Source organism: Chiloscyllium plagiosum, chromosome 30, assembly GCF_004010195.1.
Source record: "Chiloscyllium plagiosum isolate BGI_BamShark_2017 chromosome 30, ASM401019v2, whole genome shotgun sequence".
In the NCBI taxonomy this organism is placed as follows: domain Eukaryota; kingdom Metazoa; phylum Chordata; class Chondrichthyes; order Orectolobiformes; family Hemiscylliidae; genus Chiloscyllium; species Chiloscyllium plagiosum.
In genome coordinates, this window is record NC_057739.1 from 7,366,188 (window position 1) to 7,385,898 (window position 19,711).

Below are 19,711 nucleotides of genomic sequence, written 5' to 3' on the forward strand. Positions count from 1 at the left end.
CTTTCCATCCTTCAGGCTTTTGCCTGAAACGTCGATTTTACTGCTCCTCTGATGCTGCCTGAACTGCTGTGCTCTTCCAGCACCACTAATCCAGAATCTGGTTTCCAGCATCTGCAGTCATTGTTTTTACCGTAGTGTTAGTTATTGACTCTTTGTAGGAGCTGTTTACATCACGGCCTGATTGACCCCTATGCTATTGCAAATTTCCCCTTTTCAAGTAAATGTCTAATTCTTTATTAACAGCTACTTTTGAATTTGCTTCCACAAGCTTCTCAGACAGTGCATTCCACAACACTGTAACTAGTTGTATTCTTTTTAAGTGCCTCCACATTTCCTGCTGGGTGTTTTTGCCAATTATTTTCTGTCCTCTGTGGTTACCAACCTCCTGCTAATGAAAGCAGTTTCTCCTTTATGTATCAGCATTATTTTAAAGAGAGAATTGCAAATGTGAGTTTGATGGTTCTGTAACTACATCTCTGATTTAAAAAAAAATCAAAGTTTTCATAAATCTGAAATAAATATAGGAAAATAGTCCATCAGCATTATTTGAGAGAAGAAATAGGTTTAAAATTTAGGTCAGACTCGTCTTTAGAATTGAAAAATTATTGATAAACAAGAATTTTTAGGCATTGAAATAAAAAGGCTAAGCAAGCATTACCAATCCCGCAAGCATCTTTACATCTTGGTGAGGGACCTTTGGATTGCTTTTCCAAGATAAAGGTGCTCTACAAATGTGTGATGTTGTGGTCACTTGTTCAATCAGAAAGCTGGAGATTGTTTTGTGTGACTGTAGTGTCTTGTAACAATAGAAAGAAGCATTGAGTTACTACTGTAGTCTGAGCTGAAAATGTGTTGCTGGAAAAGCGCAGCAGGTCAGGCAGCATCCAAGGAGCAGGAGAATCGACGTTTCGGGTAAAAGCCCTTCTTCAGGAATCCTGAAGAAGGGCTTATGCCCGAAACGTCGATTCTCCTGTTCCTTGGATGCTGCCTGACCTGCTGCGCTTTTCCAGCAACACATTTTCAGCTGTGATCTCCAGCATCTGCAGTCCTCACTTTCTACTGTAGTCTGAAACTTGCTGAGGGAATGTGCTGGAAAATCCGAGATATTGGAAAAGCAGCAAGCCTGCATGGCATGTTTAAAATGAAAATGTTAACAAAGCATAGCAGGTCTGTCTGCCTTAAACTGCAAAAGAAAAAGCAGACCAACATTAAAGCCACAGATCCAGCCCCACTAACACTTTCTCCCTGGAGGTTTCCCATCTTCAGTATAGTTCAGAGTGCCTCTTTCTGTCTGGGATAGGAATTGCAAGACAAAAAAAGGCCAAAACCGATTTTGTTTGCTGCCTGTCATCCTTGGAGGGACCTCTAATGTTAATGGAATTGTTGATTATGCACAGCAATCGATTTCCATCAATATAATCTCCAACAGACGCAGAAATTAGCTGGTGGTAGAAGGTCTTGAAGCTATAAGTCCAAGGCCACCTTGATGATATTTTCTGCCATCTGGGATACTGGTGATTTTTTACCAGTTCACAAGTGATGCATTGACTCTCCCTCTCTGTGCTTGGAGTATCTCTCTCTTTCATTTCCTGCACTTCCTTTTCAAAGTCTATTAAAGTCCTTCCTTCTCTTGTTGTTTGCTTGTCCATTTTCTCCACTGATGTTGATTTAATGTGTGTAGATTTTCAATGTTCTATTTCTGAATGATCCCTTGGCTTTTCCTTGTGTAGCATCCATGAGTACCGCTTATCAAGCTGGCTAGCTCAGCAAGAAGATATCCATAGAATTGTGCTCTACCAGTCTGACAGCAGCATGACTCCCTGGACCCAGCGCTGTATCAGGCAGGCTGATTGCATCCTTATTGTTGGCCTGGGAGAGCAGGAGCCAACTGTTGGAGAGGTAAATCAATAATTGCACTTCACACAGTATTTAGAGGAATTGCAATCATGTCGATGTTCACCTTTCATTATGTCAGTATGTGTCTCTATCGGTGCAGTGAATTGCCAACTTTGGGACAAAAGGAAGGGATAACGTAAGAATGAATGACTTAAATTATTTGTTTTTCATGAAAGGACCTGTCACATCGCTGACTGGAAGGTATTGTGTACATTGGTCACGTGGCTCCTTTGCTGTCTGCATACTCTGTCAGAGCCAATTCTATGGTAATAAAAACATAAAATGTTGACAATATGCAGCAGGTCATGCAGCAACTGTGGAGAGAGAAGCAGAGGTAACGTTTTAGATTGACCTTCCATCAGAAGCATTCACTGTTCTGATGCAAGGTCACTGATCTGAAAGTTGAGTTCTCTTTCTCTCTCTCTCTGTCCACAGATGTGATATCTACTGAAAATGTCTCCACTTTTTCATGGATTTCATGTGGGTTTAGAAGAATAAAACTTGGTTTAGATTCATACAGCACAGAAATTGGTCCTTCAGTCCAACTCCGTCCACCTCCGTCCAACTGAATTAGTCCTACTTACTTTGTTTGCCCCATATCCTTCTAAACCTTCCCTATTCACTTACTTGTCCAAATGTCTTTCAATGTTGTAAATGTTCCTATATCTGTGACTGCCTCAGGCCATTCATTCAACATTTGAACCACCCTCTGTGTGAAAATGTTGCCCTCGGGTCCTTTTAAATCTTTCACCACTCACCTTAAAAATATGAGCTCTGCTTTTAAAACCCACTGCCCCCCCCCCAACCCAACAAAGGATCCTTCCACATCCGACAGAAATTTGCCTGTACCTCCACAAATTGTCATCTACTGTATCTGTTGCACCCAGTGTGGAGTCCTCTACATTGGGGAGACAGGATGCCAAGTTGCAGATTGTTTCAGAGAATATCTCTGGGGCACCCGGACCAACCGACCCCACCGCCCCCATGGCTGAACCCTTCAACTCCCTCTCTCACTCCGCCAAGGACATGCAAAATCCTTGGGTTACCTACATTGCCAAACCCGAACTACCTGATGCCTGGAGTAAGAATGCCTCATCTTCCGCCTTGGAACCCCGCAAGCCAATTAATGTGGATTTCACCAGTTTCCTCATTTCCCCTCTCCCCACCTTATCCCAGTCCCAAGCCTCCAACTCGCCTCTGCCCTCTTGACCTGTCCATCGTCTTTCCCATCTATCCGCTCAACCCTCCTCTCCTTTCTATCACCTTCTCCCCCACCTTCACCCCCCCGGCCTGTCATTTATCTCTCAGCTCCCCAACCCACAAGCCCTCATTCCTGATGAAGGGCTTATGCCCAAAATGTTGATTCTCCTGCTCGTTGGGATGCTATGCTTTTCCAGCACCACACTCTTGACTCTGTCTACCGATGATGCAACTTTCAAAGAGTCAAGCACCTAAATTCCTAGGCCTCCCTGTTACATAACACACTCCAGGGCCCTACCATTAACTGTACAAGTCCTGCCCTTATTTGTTTTACTACTATTGAAGCATGTAAGATTCTGAGGGGACTAAACTGGGTAGGTACTGGCAGGATATTCCCTCTTAGGATAGAGATGTCAACTAGGGGCATTTGAGAGTGAGAGGTCACGCTCTTGTCAGATGTGATAATTTATTTTTAAGAATGTCGTTAATCTATGGAAGTCTCTTCCTCAGATGATAATGGAGGTTTAAATGTATTCAAGTTAAATTGATTTTTTTTTGTTGACAAGGGAGCTGAGGGTTAAGAGGGAGCAGACACAAAAGTAGAGATGAAATCATAACCAGGTGAGCCGTGATCTTGGTGACTTGAGGAACAGGTTCGAAGAGCCCAATGCCCTATATCGCTTCTATGTTCTTATATCTGGAGTCCACTGTATTTTGATTTTTTGTTTCAACACAGTATGTACACTGTCAGTCATGCTGGTGTCCCACTATTTATTCCAAGGGGCTCATTGTATTCTTTTGGACCTGAAGCATTCCTCACATGAAAACTTTGCATATGACTTTTTTTGACCATTGAGGCAAGGGACTGGAGAAGTGTGGTTCACTTCAGGACAATCAGGTGACCATCATTGCTAGCTGCCACATTAACCCGTTTCTGACTTAAATTGATTGGGTGTGAAAGTGAAGTGCTGCACCTACAAAACCTGGTATTGCGACCAGCAAACGGAGACACAGTGGGAGTAGCGCACCGTAGAGTAGCTGACGGTGTGTCCCGTGGCACCGGCTCAGTGTCCTGTAATTTGTGTGTGATTTTGTTTGCAGTTGGAGCGCATGTTGGAGAACACAGCCGTACGAGCTCTCAAACAGCTCATCCTACTGCACAAGGAGGATGGCCCGACGCCAGCTCGCACCGTCGAGTGGCTCAACATGAGGAGTTGGTGCTCTGGTCATCTACATCTCTGCTGCCCTCGCCGGGTCTTCTCTCGCAAGAGGCTACCTAAACTGGTAAGGAGCTCGGAACAGTCACTGCATATGGTTTGCTACTGTGATTTATTTTATAGGATTATCAGATTGGCATTATTGGAACAGCATCACCTTGAGGGAGAGTGATCTTTGATATTAAATTATCCAATAATTCCACAATATGCCAGCTGTTGCATAACCATTATGATTCACTCACCTGTTTTTTTTTTTCTGGGCCTCTTCTTGACTAGCTGAGCATTATGTTTCAAATTGTCTCTTCCAATGCCTTTGCAAAAGGTAAGCCTCCAGCAAGGAGTGTGAGTTTGAGTCTCATCACCTTGATATCCCACTGACAGAGGTCCTTAAAGCAGAGGATATGACACACGGTTGACAGAGGGTCGTTGGATGTACAGTTATCAACTATTTTGATGATTGTGTTCAAGCCCAAATATTGCACCTTCTTCTCTCTGTTCCACCACTCCATTCAGTGCCTTTCTGTTTCATGCATATCTTACTTTGTATTTCGCTCTCCACGATGCTACATATCACACGTTTCTGCAATAAATTGCATCTGCTACCTTTCTGCTCCATTCTGCTATACTAAAACTTCCCCTTGTGTCTTAGTAAGTTTCAGTACTATGTTATCCAGCAATCAAATCCACATTATCTATTTGTAATGAGAGAGAGAGAGAAGAAAATTCTCCCTGTTCCAATATCTGGGCTCTACCACTTCCACCTGTTTCCCAACTCTTGGGCAGTAGTTCCTCCTAACAAAATTCCTTTTTGAATGGGAATATAAATATTTGAGGCGTACGTTTTTTTGAAAATCGCACAACAACCAAAGGTAAATTGTGCCTCAAATACAAAGACTTTCGAGCAAGATCTTTTTGTTTTACTTAGCTGTTCTCCCTCATCCATTGTGTGGAACATTCTCTAGCAACTGCTTTCTGTACTGATTGGGATATTGGGAAACCAAAGAGGAAATAGATGTAATTCCAGACTGAGCAGAAAGGCACTTAACATTTGGATGAGCCCAGAAACTGCATTCCGAATACAAAAGTTTAATCTATGAAATCTTGCTGGATTTCTTTCTACCCAATGTATTTCATTTAACTACCTAGCAAATAAACATTTACCACCTTGCGTTAAAGCTGCTGTACGCCTTAAATAAACATCAGGTGAAATGTAAGTTTAGAATGCGTGATTTTAAAATGTGTGATTTTGTGCTCTTTGAGTAGAAAAAAATTGTATTTCCTCCTTTTTCCATGAAATAATTCCTCTGTGCTTTACTTCCCATTCTCATAATACAGTGAGTGTGGAAAGGTGTTTGCCATGTGATCCTATTATAGCAACACAACTAAAACTTGTCCTCCAGTCGGAGGTGCATTCTATTTTATTGCTTTCTGCAAATCTGAAACAAACTGAAATAATAATTGTGTGTGAAAGAGTCGGTACCAAATGGAATTTCTGTCCAGTCAGCAATTGAAGGTTGCTCTGTTATTCATGGTGTGTGTTTTATACAGTAAAAAGGATGAGTTAGTATGTTAGTCATAGTGTGTGCTGCTCTATCTATAATGTACTCCAGCATTACTGCACAGTGAATAGAATAGAGGTTACCAGTAATTAATATGTGCGTACTAATTATAAGGAGTTCCTGCCTAATGAACAGGATGGGGTTACTGCGTTTGTCATCATGTGTGCTGTGTCAACCATTGAGGCTCAAGTATGAGGTTGCTGAAGGCTTAAGAATGTCACCGAGTATCAGATCCAGGATATTTTGAAATGCTGCACTAAGCTGAGATGGAGCAGAATTTGTTAAGTGCATCCAAGAGGATTTCTTGAAACAGTATGTGGATAGTCCACCTAAAGGAGGGGTCATACTGGACCTTGTATTGGCTAGTGAGCCTGGCCAGGTGACTGACTTTTCACTGGGAGAGCATTTAGAAATAGTGATCGCAACTCGTTAGGTTTTAAGATGGCTAATGAATAAGGATAAGTCAGGATCTAAAAGGAAGGTACTAAATTTGGGGAAAACAAATTGAATCAGTATTAGGCAGGAGCTAGGGAGTGTTAAATGGGAGGAAGTGTTATTGGGCAAGACCACATGTGAGATGTTGATCAGAGTTCAGCACCAGCATGTTCCAATAAAGAGGAAGGACAATGATGGCAAAGTAAGGAGCACTTGGATAACGAGGGAGATTGTGAATTTAGTCAAAAGGAAAGAAGAAGCCTATAGAACGTAGAACATTACAGCACAATACAGGCCTTTCGGCCTTCGAAGTTGCGCTGACCTGTGAAACCAATGTAAAGCCGACCTAACCTACACTATTCCATTATCATCCATATGTTTATCCAATGACCATATAAATGCCCTTAAAGTTGACGAGTCTATTACTGTTGCAGGCAAGGCATTCCACACCCTTACTAATCTGAGTAAAGAATCTACCTCTGACATCAGTCCTATATCTATCACCCCTTAATTTAAAGTTATGACCCCTTATACTAGCCATCACCATCCGAGGAAAAAGGCTCTCGCTCTCCACCCTATCTAATCCTTTGATCATTTTGTATGCTTTTATTAAGTTGCCTCTTAACCTTCTTCTCCCGAACGAAAACAGCCTCCAGTCCCTCAGCCTTTTTTCATCACACTTTCCCTCCATACCGGGCAACATCCTGGTGAATCTCCTCTGCACCCTTTCCAATGATTCCACATCCTTCCTATAATGCAGCAATCAGACCTGTATGCAATACTCCAAACACGGCCGCACTAGAGTTTTGTACAGCTGCAACAAGACCTCCAAAACTCAATCCCTCTACCAATAAAAACTAATACACCGTATGCCTGCTTAACAGCCCGATCAACCTGGGTGGCAACTTTCAGGGATCTATGCACATGGATGCCGAGATCTCTCTGCTCATCTACACTACCAAGAATCTTACCATTAGCCCAGTACTCTGTATTCCTGTTATTCCTTCCAAATCACCTCACACTTTGCCGCATTAAACTCAATTTGCCACCTCTCAATCTCGCTCTGTAGCTTATGTATGTCCCTCTGTAACCTACAGAATCCATCCGCACTGTACACAACTCCACCGACTTCAGTGTCATCCATGAATTTACTAATCCATCCCTCTATGCCCTTATCCAGGTCATTTATAAAAATGATGAACAGCAGGGGCCCCAAAACAGATTCTTGCAGTACGCCACAAGTAACTGAACTCCAGGATGAACATTTCCCATCAGCCACTACCCTCTGTCGTCTTTCAGCTAGCCAATTTCTGATCCAAACCACTAAATCACTCTCAATCCCATGCCTCTGTATTTTGTATAATAGCCTACCATGGGGAACCTTATCAAACGCCTTACTGAAATCCATATACACCACATCAACTGCTTGACCCTCATCCACCTGTTTGGTCACCATATCAAAGAACTCTCTAAGGTTTGTGAGGCACAACCTACCCTTCACAAAACCATGTTGACTATCTCTAATCAACTTATTCCTTTCTAGATTATTATAAATCCTATCTCTTATAACCTTTTCCAAAACTTTACCCACAAGCGAAGGAAGGCTCACTGGTCTATAATTACCCGGATTGTCTCTACTCCCCTTCTTGAACAAAGGGACAACATTTGCTATCCTCCAGTCTTCTGGCACTGCTCATGTAGACAATGACAACATAAAGATCAAAGCCAAGGGCTCTGCAATCTCCTCCCTAGCTCCCCAGAGAATCCTAGGATAAATCCCATCCAGCCTAGGGGACCTATCTTCACACTTTTCAGAATTGCTCGCACTTCCTCCTTATTTACCTCAATCCCGTCTGGAGTAATAGCCTGTATCTCAGTATTTGACTCGACAACATTGCCTTTTTCCTGTTTGAATACTGATGAAAAATATTCGTTTAGCCCCATTCGTATCTCTTCGGACTCCACACAACTTCCCAGTACTGTTCTGTGGAAGCTAAAATCCGATAGGGCCCGTGAGGAATATAAAGAAAGCAGGAAAGTCCTCAAGCAGGGAATTTGGAGAGCAAGAAGGCGCCATAAAATGACCTTGGTAAGTCGGATTGAAGGGAATTCCAAGGCATTCTATACATACATTAAAACAAGAGGATAACTAAGGAGAAGGTAGGACCACTCAAGGATAAAGGAGGAAACTTGAGCTTGGAGGCAGAGGATATGGGCAAGATCCTAAATGAGTACTTTGCGTCAGTATTCACCCAGGATAAGGATATAAATTTGCAAATATGCTACAACATTTTGGATCTCTCTAAGAACATGAAGGTGGATAAGCCCCCAGGGCCTGATGGTGTCTACCCCAGGCTATTGAGAGAGTCAAGAGAGGAGATTGCTGGGGCCTCAACCAAGATCTTTGTATTGTCGCTAACCACTAGAGAGGTGCCGGTGGGCTGACAGGTAGCTAATGTTTTTGCAGAAGGGAAATGGGATAATCCAGGAAACTTTTGACCAATGAGTCTCACATCAGTCATTTGGAAGCTATTACAAAAAATCTCTTGGGGATATGGTTTACGCACGTTTGGAAAAGCATGGTCTAATTAGGAACAGTCAGCATGGCTTTGTGCAGGGCAAGTCATATCTTATTAACTTGATCAAATTTTTCAAGGAGTTGACAAAGATGACCGATGAGGGTAGAGCAGTGGATGGTGTCGACATGGATTTTAGTGAGGCTTTCGATTAGGTCTCTCATGGTAGATTCATCCAGAAGATTAAGATGCATGGGATCCTCAGTGACTTGGCCACGTGGATTCAGATTAGCTTGCCCATAGAAGACTGAGGGTAGTGGTGAAAGGGTGTTTTTCTGGCTGGTGGTCTCTAACTAGTGGTGTTCCACACTGGGATATCTGCTTGTGACCTATAAATGACTTGGATGAACATGTAAATGGGTGGGTTAGTAAGTTTGCAGATTATACCAAGCTTGGTAGCATTGTGGATCATGTAGAAGGCTGTCAAAGGATACAGCGGGATCTTGAGCAGTTGCTGATATGAGCAGAGAAATGGCAGATGGAGGTTAATCCAGGTAAGTGTGAGATTCTGCACTTTGGGAGATCAGATGTTAAGGAAAAGTATACAGTTAATGGCAGGGCCCTGAACAGTATTGTTGTGAAGAGGGATCTTGGGGTTCAAGTCTGTAGCTCCCTGAAAGTGGCCACACAAGTAGATAGGGTGGGAAAGAAGGTGTATGGCACACTTGCCTTTATAAGCTGGGAAATTGAGTAATGGGGTCAAGAGGTCATGTTGCAGCTTTATAATACTTTGCAAGAGCAGGTCAGAGGCTGGGAATGCTGTGATGAGTAACTCACTTCCTGACTCCCCAAAGCCAGTCCACCATCTACAAGGCACAAATCAGGAGTGTGATGGAATAGTCCCCACATGTCTGGATGCGTGCAACTCCAACAACACTCAAGAAGCTTGACATCATCCAGGACAAAGCAACCCCATTTGATTGGCACCACATCCACAAATCCCCTCCCTCCACCACTGATGCTCAGTTGCAGCAGTGTGTTCTGTCTACAAGATGCAGAAATTCCCCAAAGATCCTCAGGCAGCACCATCCACTTCCATCTAGAAGGACAAGGGCAGCAGATATGTGGGAATGTCACCACCTGAAAGTTCCCCATCAAGACATACACCGTTCTGACTTGGAAATATATTGTTGTTCCTTCACTGTCACTGGTTCAGTATCCTGGAATTCTCTCTCTAATGGCATTGTAGGCTAACCTATTGACTACAATAGTTCAAGAACCCAGCTCACTACCACTTTCTCGAGGGAAACTAGGGGGAGATAATAACTGCTGACTTACGAATGAATGAACATTTTTCAAAAGTGCTGTCAAAGGAGTACTAGTGCGTAGCTGCCGTGCAGCTTTGGTTGGCTTACATTGCAGCCACAGTGCGCTGGTGGTGGAGGGGTTGCTGCCCAAGTAGACAAATGAGTTACGTAATGTAACCTTGATTACTGCCAAGGGGCCCACTATGCTAACAAGTAAAATGAGTTTTCAACAAGTATAAAATTAAGTTCTAATTTGAATTAAACTTCTGACACCAGCTGTGGTTAAAAAAACACTTGACACCCATTCAAGCAGTACTAATTCTTAGAACACTCCTCGGCACTGGGCAATTGATGCTCAAGTTGGTTGTTAAAGATGAGCTTTGCATATTTGAGAAACAGCAAAATGCGAATTAATAATTGTCTCTCTCCCAAGAGCACTTCCTTGATTTGTATCCAGTTTCTATTGATCTAGTTAACGACTTATTTTCTTGCAGTGATGATTATGGATTAAATATTCATCTGAGCACTGTAATATTCCAACCTCCATGTTGGAGTGAGTGTAAATTCCTCAGGGATGTAAACTTACCAGACACGTCATGTATACCTGTAAAGTATGGTTCCAACAGGCCTCTGGCAATGGATCCCCAAAGAAACCTATCCTCAACTCTTCGAATTTCCTATTTCAATGACCTCATATGCAGTTAATTTGCAAAAGGGTTGATCTTGTGAGAGAGGGTGTTAATTACGGTGTGCCTATTGCTTGCTCTTTGAATCGATCATCATTATAAGGCTTTTTAAAAAACCTGTAGAGTATTAGAGTATGCCTGGATTTAGAATCGTTTTGCTTCTGCTTCTGGTCTAGAGCTCAGATGTAATTGAGAGCAAAGTTTGCTAAGGGAGCTGCTGTGTAGATCCAACATCGAAAGGAGAGATGCTTCTAGAAAGAATATCAATGTCATGGCAAGTAATCTTAAATGCTTGCACAGGTGAAGGGGGTTCATTGTCCAGAAGCCCAGGCAATATTGCAGAAACATGGGTTCCCACTATGGAGATGGTGGCATTGGAATCTCTTGAAAATTTGGTATTAGAATCTCGTCCACTGGCAACCATGTAACCATTATCAATTGTTGTAAAATACCCATCTGGCTCACCAGTGTCCTTGAGAGCATTCCTTCCTTTTGGGGAGGAATTCTTGGTCTGACCTATAAGTGACTGTAGATCCACAACAATGCAGTTGACTGTTATTGCTCTCTGGGCAATTAAGGATAGACATGAAGTGCTGATGCCCATAAAAATAAAACCGATGTTGTTAACAGCCCTGGTGTGCAACTGGAGGTTGGTTAATGTGGTGCCATTATTTAAGAAAGGATGTAAGAAAAAGCCAGGAAACTATAGACCAGTGAGCCTTACGTCAGTGGCGGATAAGTTGTAGGGGGGAATTTTGAGGGACAAGATTTATATGCATTTGGAAAGGCAAGGACTGATTAGAGATAGTCAACCTAATTGTGTTTTTTGAAGAGGTGACAAGGAGGATTGATGAAGGCAGACTGGTGGACAGTATCTGTATGGATTTCAGCAAAACATTCCGCAGGATAGACTGGTTAGTAAGGTTAGACCACATGGAATCTAGGGGGAACTAGCCAATTGAATACAAAATTGGCTTGAAGGTATGAGACAGGGGGTGATGATAGAAAGTTGCTTTTCAAACTGGAGGCCTGTGACCGTCAGTGTGCCACAAGGATCAGTGCTGGGTCCACTGCTTTTCATCATTTATATAAATAATTTGGATGTGAATATAGGATGCATGGTTAGTAACTTTACAGATGACCCCACAATAGGTGGTGGTGTGGACAAAGCCGGAGGTTACTTCAGAGTACAACGGGATCTGGATCAGTGGGCCAAGGAGTGTCAGATGTTGTTTAATTTAGATAAACGTGAGGTGTTGCATTTTGGTAAAGCAAATCAGGGCAGGAGGGTCCTGGAGAGTGTTTCCAAACAGAGAGACTTTGGGACACAAGTTCATAGTTCCTTGAAAGTGGAGTCGCAGGTAAATAGGATAGTGAAGAAGGCATTGGCATGCTTGCCTTCATTGGTCAGAACATTGAGTATAGGAGTTGAGGTGGTCTAGTTGTGGCTGTACAGGACATTGGTGAGGCCACATTTAGAATACTGCTCACAATTCTGGTTTCCCTTCCACGGGTTCAGAAAAGATTTACAAGGATGTTGCCAGGGTTAGAGGGTTGAGCTATAGGGAGAGGCTGAATAGACCGTGACTTCTTTTCCTGGAGCTGAGGGGGTGACCTTATAGAGGTTTACAAAATCATGAGGGGCCTGGAGAGGGTAAATAGACAAGGTCTTTTCCCTGGGGTGGGGGAGTCCGCAACTAAAGGGCATAAGTTTAAGGTGAGAGGGGAAAGATTTAAAAGGATCTGAGGGGAAACATTTTTGCACAGAGGGTGATGTGTGTATGGAACAAGCTAACCACTGAGCCACCGTGCCGCCTTTGAAAAATGTACTTGACAGGATTTGAACCTGCGTGGGTTAACCCCAAAACACTTCACATTTGTTGTTTTAACCACTCGGCCACGGACACCAGCACACGGTGGCTCAGTGGTTAGCACTGCTGCCTCACAGTGCAGAGATCTGGGTTCGATTCCGGCCTCGGGAGACTGTCTGTGTGGAGTTTGCACGTTCTCCCCGTATCTGCGTGAGTTTCCTTCGGGTGCTCCGGTTTCCTCCCACAATCCAAAGATGTGCAGGTAAGGATGAATTGGCCATACTAAATTGCCCATAATGTTAGGTGCATTAGTCAGGGGTAAATGTGGGGAATGGGTCTGGGTGGGTTACTCTTCGGAGGGTTGGTGTGGACTTGTTGGGCTTAAGGGCCTTTTTCCATACTGTAGCGAATCTAATCTAAAGCTGCCAGAGGAAGTGGTGGAGGCTGCTACAATTACAACACTTAAAAGGCATCTGGATGGGTATATGAATAGGTGGGGTTTAGAGGGATATGGGCCAAGTGCTGGCAAGTGGGACTAGGTCAGATTGGGATGTCTGGACACCACAGATGGGTTTGACTAAAGATGGGTGCTGTATGACTGTACTGGAGGAGTGCCATTGCTCCCAGCAACAGTGTTTTGCTCCACCTGTCAAGCAAAATATATAGTCATAGTTGACAATGTTGTAAATGATGGTCTCTTTGAGAATAAAGCAGTTTATGACCTTTGAAACTATATATTTAAGACTGGTTGTTCCAGTAAAGGGAGTTGTTTGAGGAGGGGAGGACAGCAGACCTAAGTTTGTATTCAGTTAAGGAAATGCCAATGAATAGTTGTGGGAGACAGAATGGCTCCTGATTCGGTAAAAGGATGAGTAGCACAACATTAGGGACTTCTTTGTCTGTCATGTGTGAGATAGCCACAGCGGAAACTAGTATTCAGTGTATCTGTTTAGTTTGTCTCTGAGAAGTCCACATTCAGATCAACATTGAACTTGAAATATTCCTTCTTTAAAATTTGATGGACAAAATATGCAAGGTGTAATTTGTCACATCAAATGTATAACTTAGTGCTTTGGCGTTTCCATATTATGCCGAATTTTTACACTTTTACCTCTGTTAGTCAAACTGATGCATGATACTGTTTGGTCTTATGCCTTCTCAGCTCGAGATGTACCAAAGAATCTCTCAGAAGCTGCCAGATCGTCACTCGGATTTCTCCCGCTTGGCTCGGACTCTCACTGGCAATTCTATTGCTCTGGTGCTGGGAGGTGGAGGCGCGAGGTGAGTCCTGATAGCTGAATTATAAGTATTTAATCTTGAATTAGACTCTGATTGAAATTGACTGCAAGTATATTTACAGAAACCACACAGGGCTTTCTTTCTTAAAGCTATTTTCCATTTCCAAATCATTACTTATTTCTACTTAGTTTCCCCTTCTGGACTATAGGTTCCACAAGGCTGAAGATCTACATCTACTCACTGCATAGTCCTGTTGCCTACTATCCCACCAAAGATACAAAGGTGGAAATTCATTTCACCAAATGAGAGTGAGGTTTACCTGAAGTTGGGCCACATGATAATATTGCTGGAAGGCTATATCCATCAGTCCATGTGCATACAATGTGAGTTGGTGCACAGGCTGAAGACTAGAATTTGTTTCCCCTATCCTAATTGCTCTTGAACTGAATGGCTTTCTAGACATCACTTTAAAGGGCTAACCAAAGCCTCAACTGCTGCTTCTGGCAGACGGCCTCCAGAACGGACCCTTCGCAAATCTGGCAGGGAACACTCATGATACTGGTCATTTCTACATCTGTCATGTGAACGCAGTGATCAGTGAATTTCTACTGGTGCTGCACCAATGTACTATCAAGTATCACAACTAGGCGGTGACTCTTTATGTAAACCTTGACAGAGATTATTACACAATGCATTGAATTATGGTTGTCTTTGGATTCTGGGGTAATTTCAAACACTAAACGTACATTGATAATTGTGCATAGTTCCTACAGCTCACTCTCAGTTCCTACATTAAGCAATGAGAGATGCAAGGGCCTTCAGTAGAAGCTATTTGAGGTTGCAGTGATTTTCCAGGACGAACAGTGAGGCTCATAATGTATTTTAATTTAAGTGATTTCAAGTCTGTTAAAATTGGAGAAAGATGAACTATTCTGCCTGTGTGCCAGTTCCCTGTCTCTGTGAATGATATTTTAAAGTGTTGACAGGGTGACATTGGTACATTAAGGAATTCATTTGCATTTGCACTGGTATGTGCACGGCTTCCAATAAATTCTGCAGTTGTACAATGTTTCAGGTTGCATCCATTTGCAGCTTTATCTATACCCAAATGCAACTTTACCTTAGTCACAAATTCTGTCATATTCCAGTTTTTCTGAGTTTTCCCCCACAGAACAGAAAGCTAAAATCCATCAGGACAAGAATCAGCTACCTTTCATATTTTTAAATTCAACACTTTAAAGCATTAAGTTAGCTCGAGGTGTTGAAGATTGTTTGTTTTTTTCTGACTTAAATGAGTCACTGAATATTATGCCAGCTGTTATTTTGAAGAGCCATGAATAATCAATGTCCCGTGTCTGCTTGCAAGATCCTGTTAGTCTATCAGAAAGTTGAGTCACGCTACCACGGTTTCAGGTCCAGAGATTCCGGAAATCTGAGTTGTGTTTATGCTCATATGTGTTTTTATACTGAAGCACAAGATGGCTCACTGCAGCAAGGGTCTGATGTTTTCAGTGAACCCAAGTTTAATTAAAACTTCATTTTTAATTAGGGGTAAATTAATCTGACAATTGCACAGCTGCTCACAAAACACCCAGGGAAATGGGTGCTGCATTGCATTTCCAATACTGGATGTTAGCTCTGGACGTGGTTTAGATCAAACTGAGGCACAATGTTTGAGGCAGTCTCCGTGGTTGGGCTTCTGGATCTGGGTGTTACAAACTGGCCTTTTACTTGTAACTTTTCAAGAATTTTCTCTCCCTTTCCCATTCTTTCTGGCACCATCTTTGGGCATCCATCTCTATCTCACTTCAAATGTAAACCAAGGCACTGTGCCTCATCTGGCTTTTCAACTGTGACAGCATCAGAACCAAGCAAGGACCTCTTGTGGTTCCAGTGTTGGTTATACCACAAGCAGTATCAGGAGAGCTGTCCAGATATTTATTAAATTCAAATCCAGCCAGCATTTTGAAGGAAGCTTCTCTGAAGATGGCTGGTATTAACACAGTCTTTCATGTCTCTGATTGTTAGTAGATCATGGTTGAAACGAGTGCGGCCTCAAGTTTCTCACCTTCCCGATGGCCATCTTATTCCTCAGCTGAGCATTTCCCACCACTGTTATTGATAGGGCCCTTAGCCGTTTTTGACCCATTTCCAGCACTTCAGCTCTCACCCCTACTCTTCCCTCCTATGATGCTGATATGGTCGCGCTGGGCCTTACTTACCACCCCAGTTCGCAAAGGATTATAATCCACCATTTCCCCACCTCCAGTGGGATGCCATCACCAGAGACACACTTCCTTCCACTCCTATGTCAGCATTCTGCAGGGACTGTTCCTTCTGCACATCTTGGTCCTCACCCAACATTTCTCCACGGCACCTTACCATACGATCATTGAAGGTGAAATGCCTGCCCATTTAGTTCCTCCCTCCTCACTCTCCAAGGCCTTGGGCACACTTTCCAGGTGAAGCATTTACTTAACTTAATCTAGTCTACAGTATTCACTGCTCACAATGTCGTTCCTTGATACTGGGCGACAACTTTACAAGATGTTTACTTTCTATCCACAAAAGTGACCCCAAGCTTCCAGTTGCCTGCTATTTCAACACATCATTATGTTTCCTGACCAATATTCCTGTTTTGGGCTGGTGCCTACAACCTTCAGGATTTAGTATTGACTTCAATAATTTTAGGATCCCAATACCACCTTCTTGTTCTTGAACCAACCCCACACCTCAGGTCCTGACATGACATGGGCAGTTTTCAGCACAGCCAACCCATTCCTAACTCATTGCTCCCATTATAAGCTTTTTCCTTCCCATGCTTGCTATCAGCCATTCCTTTGTCTGAATAATTCTGTGTCGCTGTCTTTGACTCTCTCTCTTTGTGTCTTTGTCTCTTTCTCTTTGTGTGTGTGTGTGTGTCTCTCTCTCTCTCTCTTCACTTGACACTCAGCCCCACCTCCCCGAGACTGTGTCCCTCGTTCTAACCTCTGCAGCCATTAAAAGACATTGTTTCTTTTCTTCATTCATGGATATGTGCATTGCTGGCTAAGACAGTATTTATTGCCCATCACTGGTTGACCTTGACAAAATGGTCTTGATCTGCTCCCTTGTACTATTACAATCACTTTGCTTCAGGTCCCCCACAATGCAGCTACTCTGCATCTACTTTGTCTATCCTGTCTGTGACTACTCTGTAGCAAGTATATCCATTCTTAAGCAAGGGGATCAGACATGTACACAACTGCAGGTACAGGGTAATCAGTATTATAGAACATAGAACAGTACAGCACATTAAAGGCCCTTCAGCCCTTAATGTTGTACCAACCTTTTATCCTACTGTAAGATCAAACTAACCTTCATTTCATCCATGTGCCTATCCAAGAATTGCTTAAATGTCCCTATTGTATCTGTCCTCCAGTCTAGGCAGCATCCTGATAAATCTCCTCTGCATCCTCTCTCAAGATTCCATATCTTTCCTATAATGAGGTGACCAGAACTAAACACGGTATTCCAAGTGTGGTCTAACCAGGGCTTTCAACACCTGCAGCATTACCTTGTGGCTCTTAAACTCAATCCCTCTGCTAATGAAAGCCAATACATCATACGCCTTCTTAACAATCCTATCAACTTGGGTGGCAACTTTGAGGGATCTATGGACGTGGACCCCAAGATCCCACTGTTCCTCCACATTGCCAAGAATCCTGCCTTTAACCCTGTAATCTGCATTCAAATTCAACCTTCCAAGATTAATCACTTCACATTTTTCCAGGTTGAACGCCATCTGCTACTTCTCTGCCCAGCTCTGCATCCTGTCAATGTCCCATTGCAACCTATAACAGCCCTCCATACTATCCACAACTCCACCAACCTTCGTGTCATCAGCAAACTTACTAACCCACCCTTCCACTTCCTCTTCCAAGTCATTTATAAAGAATCATATGCAGTTGAAGCGATATTCCTTTGCCCCTGCACTCAACCCCTCTTATGATAAGTGCTGACAGACAAATTGCCTTCCTAATTGCTTGCTGCATCTACATGCCGGCTTTCAGTGGTTTAGGAACAAGGACACGTAGGTGTCTTTGGACATTGGCACTCTCTAATCTTTTCCCATTTAAGAAATACTTTGCACCTTTATTCCTCATACCAAAGTGAATAACCTCATGCATCCACATTATAGCCCATCTGCCATGCTCTTGTCCACTTGCCCAGCCTAACTAAATCCCATTGAAGCCTCTTTGTACCCTTCTCACAACTCTCATTCCCATCCAGTTTTGTGTCATTGTCACATTTGGCAAGATTACGATTGGCCCCCACATTCAAATCATTGATAATAGATTGTGAACAGCTGGGGTGCAAACACCCATCCTTATGATACGCAACTGATCATAGCCGGCCAAATTGAGAATGACCCAGTTATTCGTAGCCTCTACTTTCTGCCTGTTAACCAGTTCATGTTAGTATATTACCCCAATTCCAAGAGTTTTAATTTTGTTTACTAACCTCTTGAAAGGGATTTTACTAAAAGCATTCTAAAAATTCAAGCACTTCACGTCCACTGCTTGCCCATTGTCAATTCTGCTAGTAACATTCTCAAAAAGCAATGTCAGGTTTATAATCATTGATTGCCCTTTCTTAAATTTATGTTGAACAATTATTTTCTAAATGTCCAATCATCACATTCTTTCTAATAGATTGCAGAATTTTCTCGACTGTTGACATCAGGCTAACAGACCTATAATTCCTTGAACTCTGTTTCTCCCTTCTTTCTGAGGCAATGGGGTTATGTTTGCAAACTTTCAATCTGAAACAATTATTGCAGAGTTCATAGTTTTAAAAGATGATCGTTGATGTATTCACTCTCCCTGTAGCTATCCTTTTCAACATTGTATGTTGAAGTTTACTGGATCCATTGAAAGTTTTAAAAACTCCCATTAATTTCTCCAATACTACTTTCTCTCAGTAATCTTAATTGCTTTCATTTACCCACTCTGACTAGACCCTTGGATCTTAATTATTTCAGTGAGACATCATATGTCTTCCTCAATTTAGCCAGACATAAAGTACTCAGTTGGCTTTTCTGCCATTTGACAATTATAAACTTCCTATGTCTTTGTGTAGGCCCAGATTTGCTAGTATTCTTTTTTTGTATACCAGTAGAAGCTTTTACAGTCCATTTGTATATTTCTTGCTATTTTGCATTCATATTCTGTTCCATTCCTGGTTTGCTGAATTCTAAAATACTCCCAGTCTTCAGGCTTACAACTCTTCTTGGCAACTTACACCCTTCCACCTTTGATTTAATACAATTATTAGCTTCTCTTGTTAGCAATGGCGCTCTCACTTACTCGGTTTTTGTCCTGCCATGAAGAAATATGCTTATTAAAAACCAACCATTAACTCTTTAAATGTTAATCATTGTCTAGCTGCTACCAAACCTTTAAATATATTTTTCCGATTCATTGCAGCCAACTTCCTCTTTGTATCTTCATAATTGCCTTTGTTTAGATTGAAGCCCTAGTTTTGCATTTGGTGACTTTGTTTAAACTTCATGGAAATTTCTACGATACTATGCTGATTGTTCTAAAATGTTCTTTTACTTCAAGGTTATTAATTAGCCCTTTCCTATTGCCTTCACATATTGCTCCAGAAGTCTGTCCAAGCGCATTCTCAGAATTCTTTCACCAGAGGATTGGTTTTCATTAGATTTAGCTCATCTCTATGTAGGTTGTAAATGCCCATGTTTGGTGTGTTACCACTGAGAAACCTCTCCTACAAATGATTGCTGCTGCCTCCTTGCTGCTTCTAAACTCCACCCAAATAGGTTTGCCATCATTAGTGTAAT

General features: G+C 42.4%; 1 protein-coding gene across 6 annotated transcripts in view; it reads left to right on the forward strand.

Moving 5' to 3' along the window:
• pnpla7b (patatin-like phospholipase domain containing 7b) overlaps nt 1-19,711 on the forward strand; it is a 345,798-nt gene that overhangs the window by 203,714 nt on the left and 122,373 nt on the right. For all 6 annotated transcript variants that reach the window (XM_043719904.1, XM_043719899.1, XM_043719901.1 and 3 more), the window contains 3 exons: nt 1,731-1,899; nt 4,198-4,380; nt 13,790-13,908. In XM_043719904.1, the coding sequence (XP_043575839.1) occupies nt 1,731-1,899; nt 4,198-4,380; nt 13,790-13,908 (471 nt within the window). The remainder of the gene's footprint in view (nt 1-1,730; nt 1,900-4,197; nt 4,381-13,789; nt 13,909-19,711) is intronic.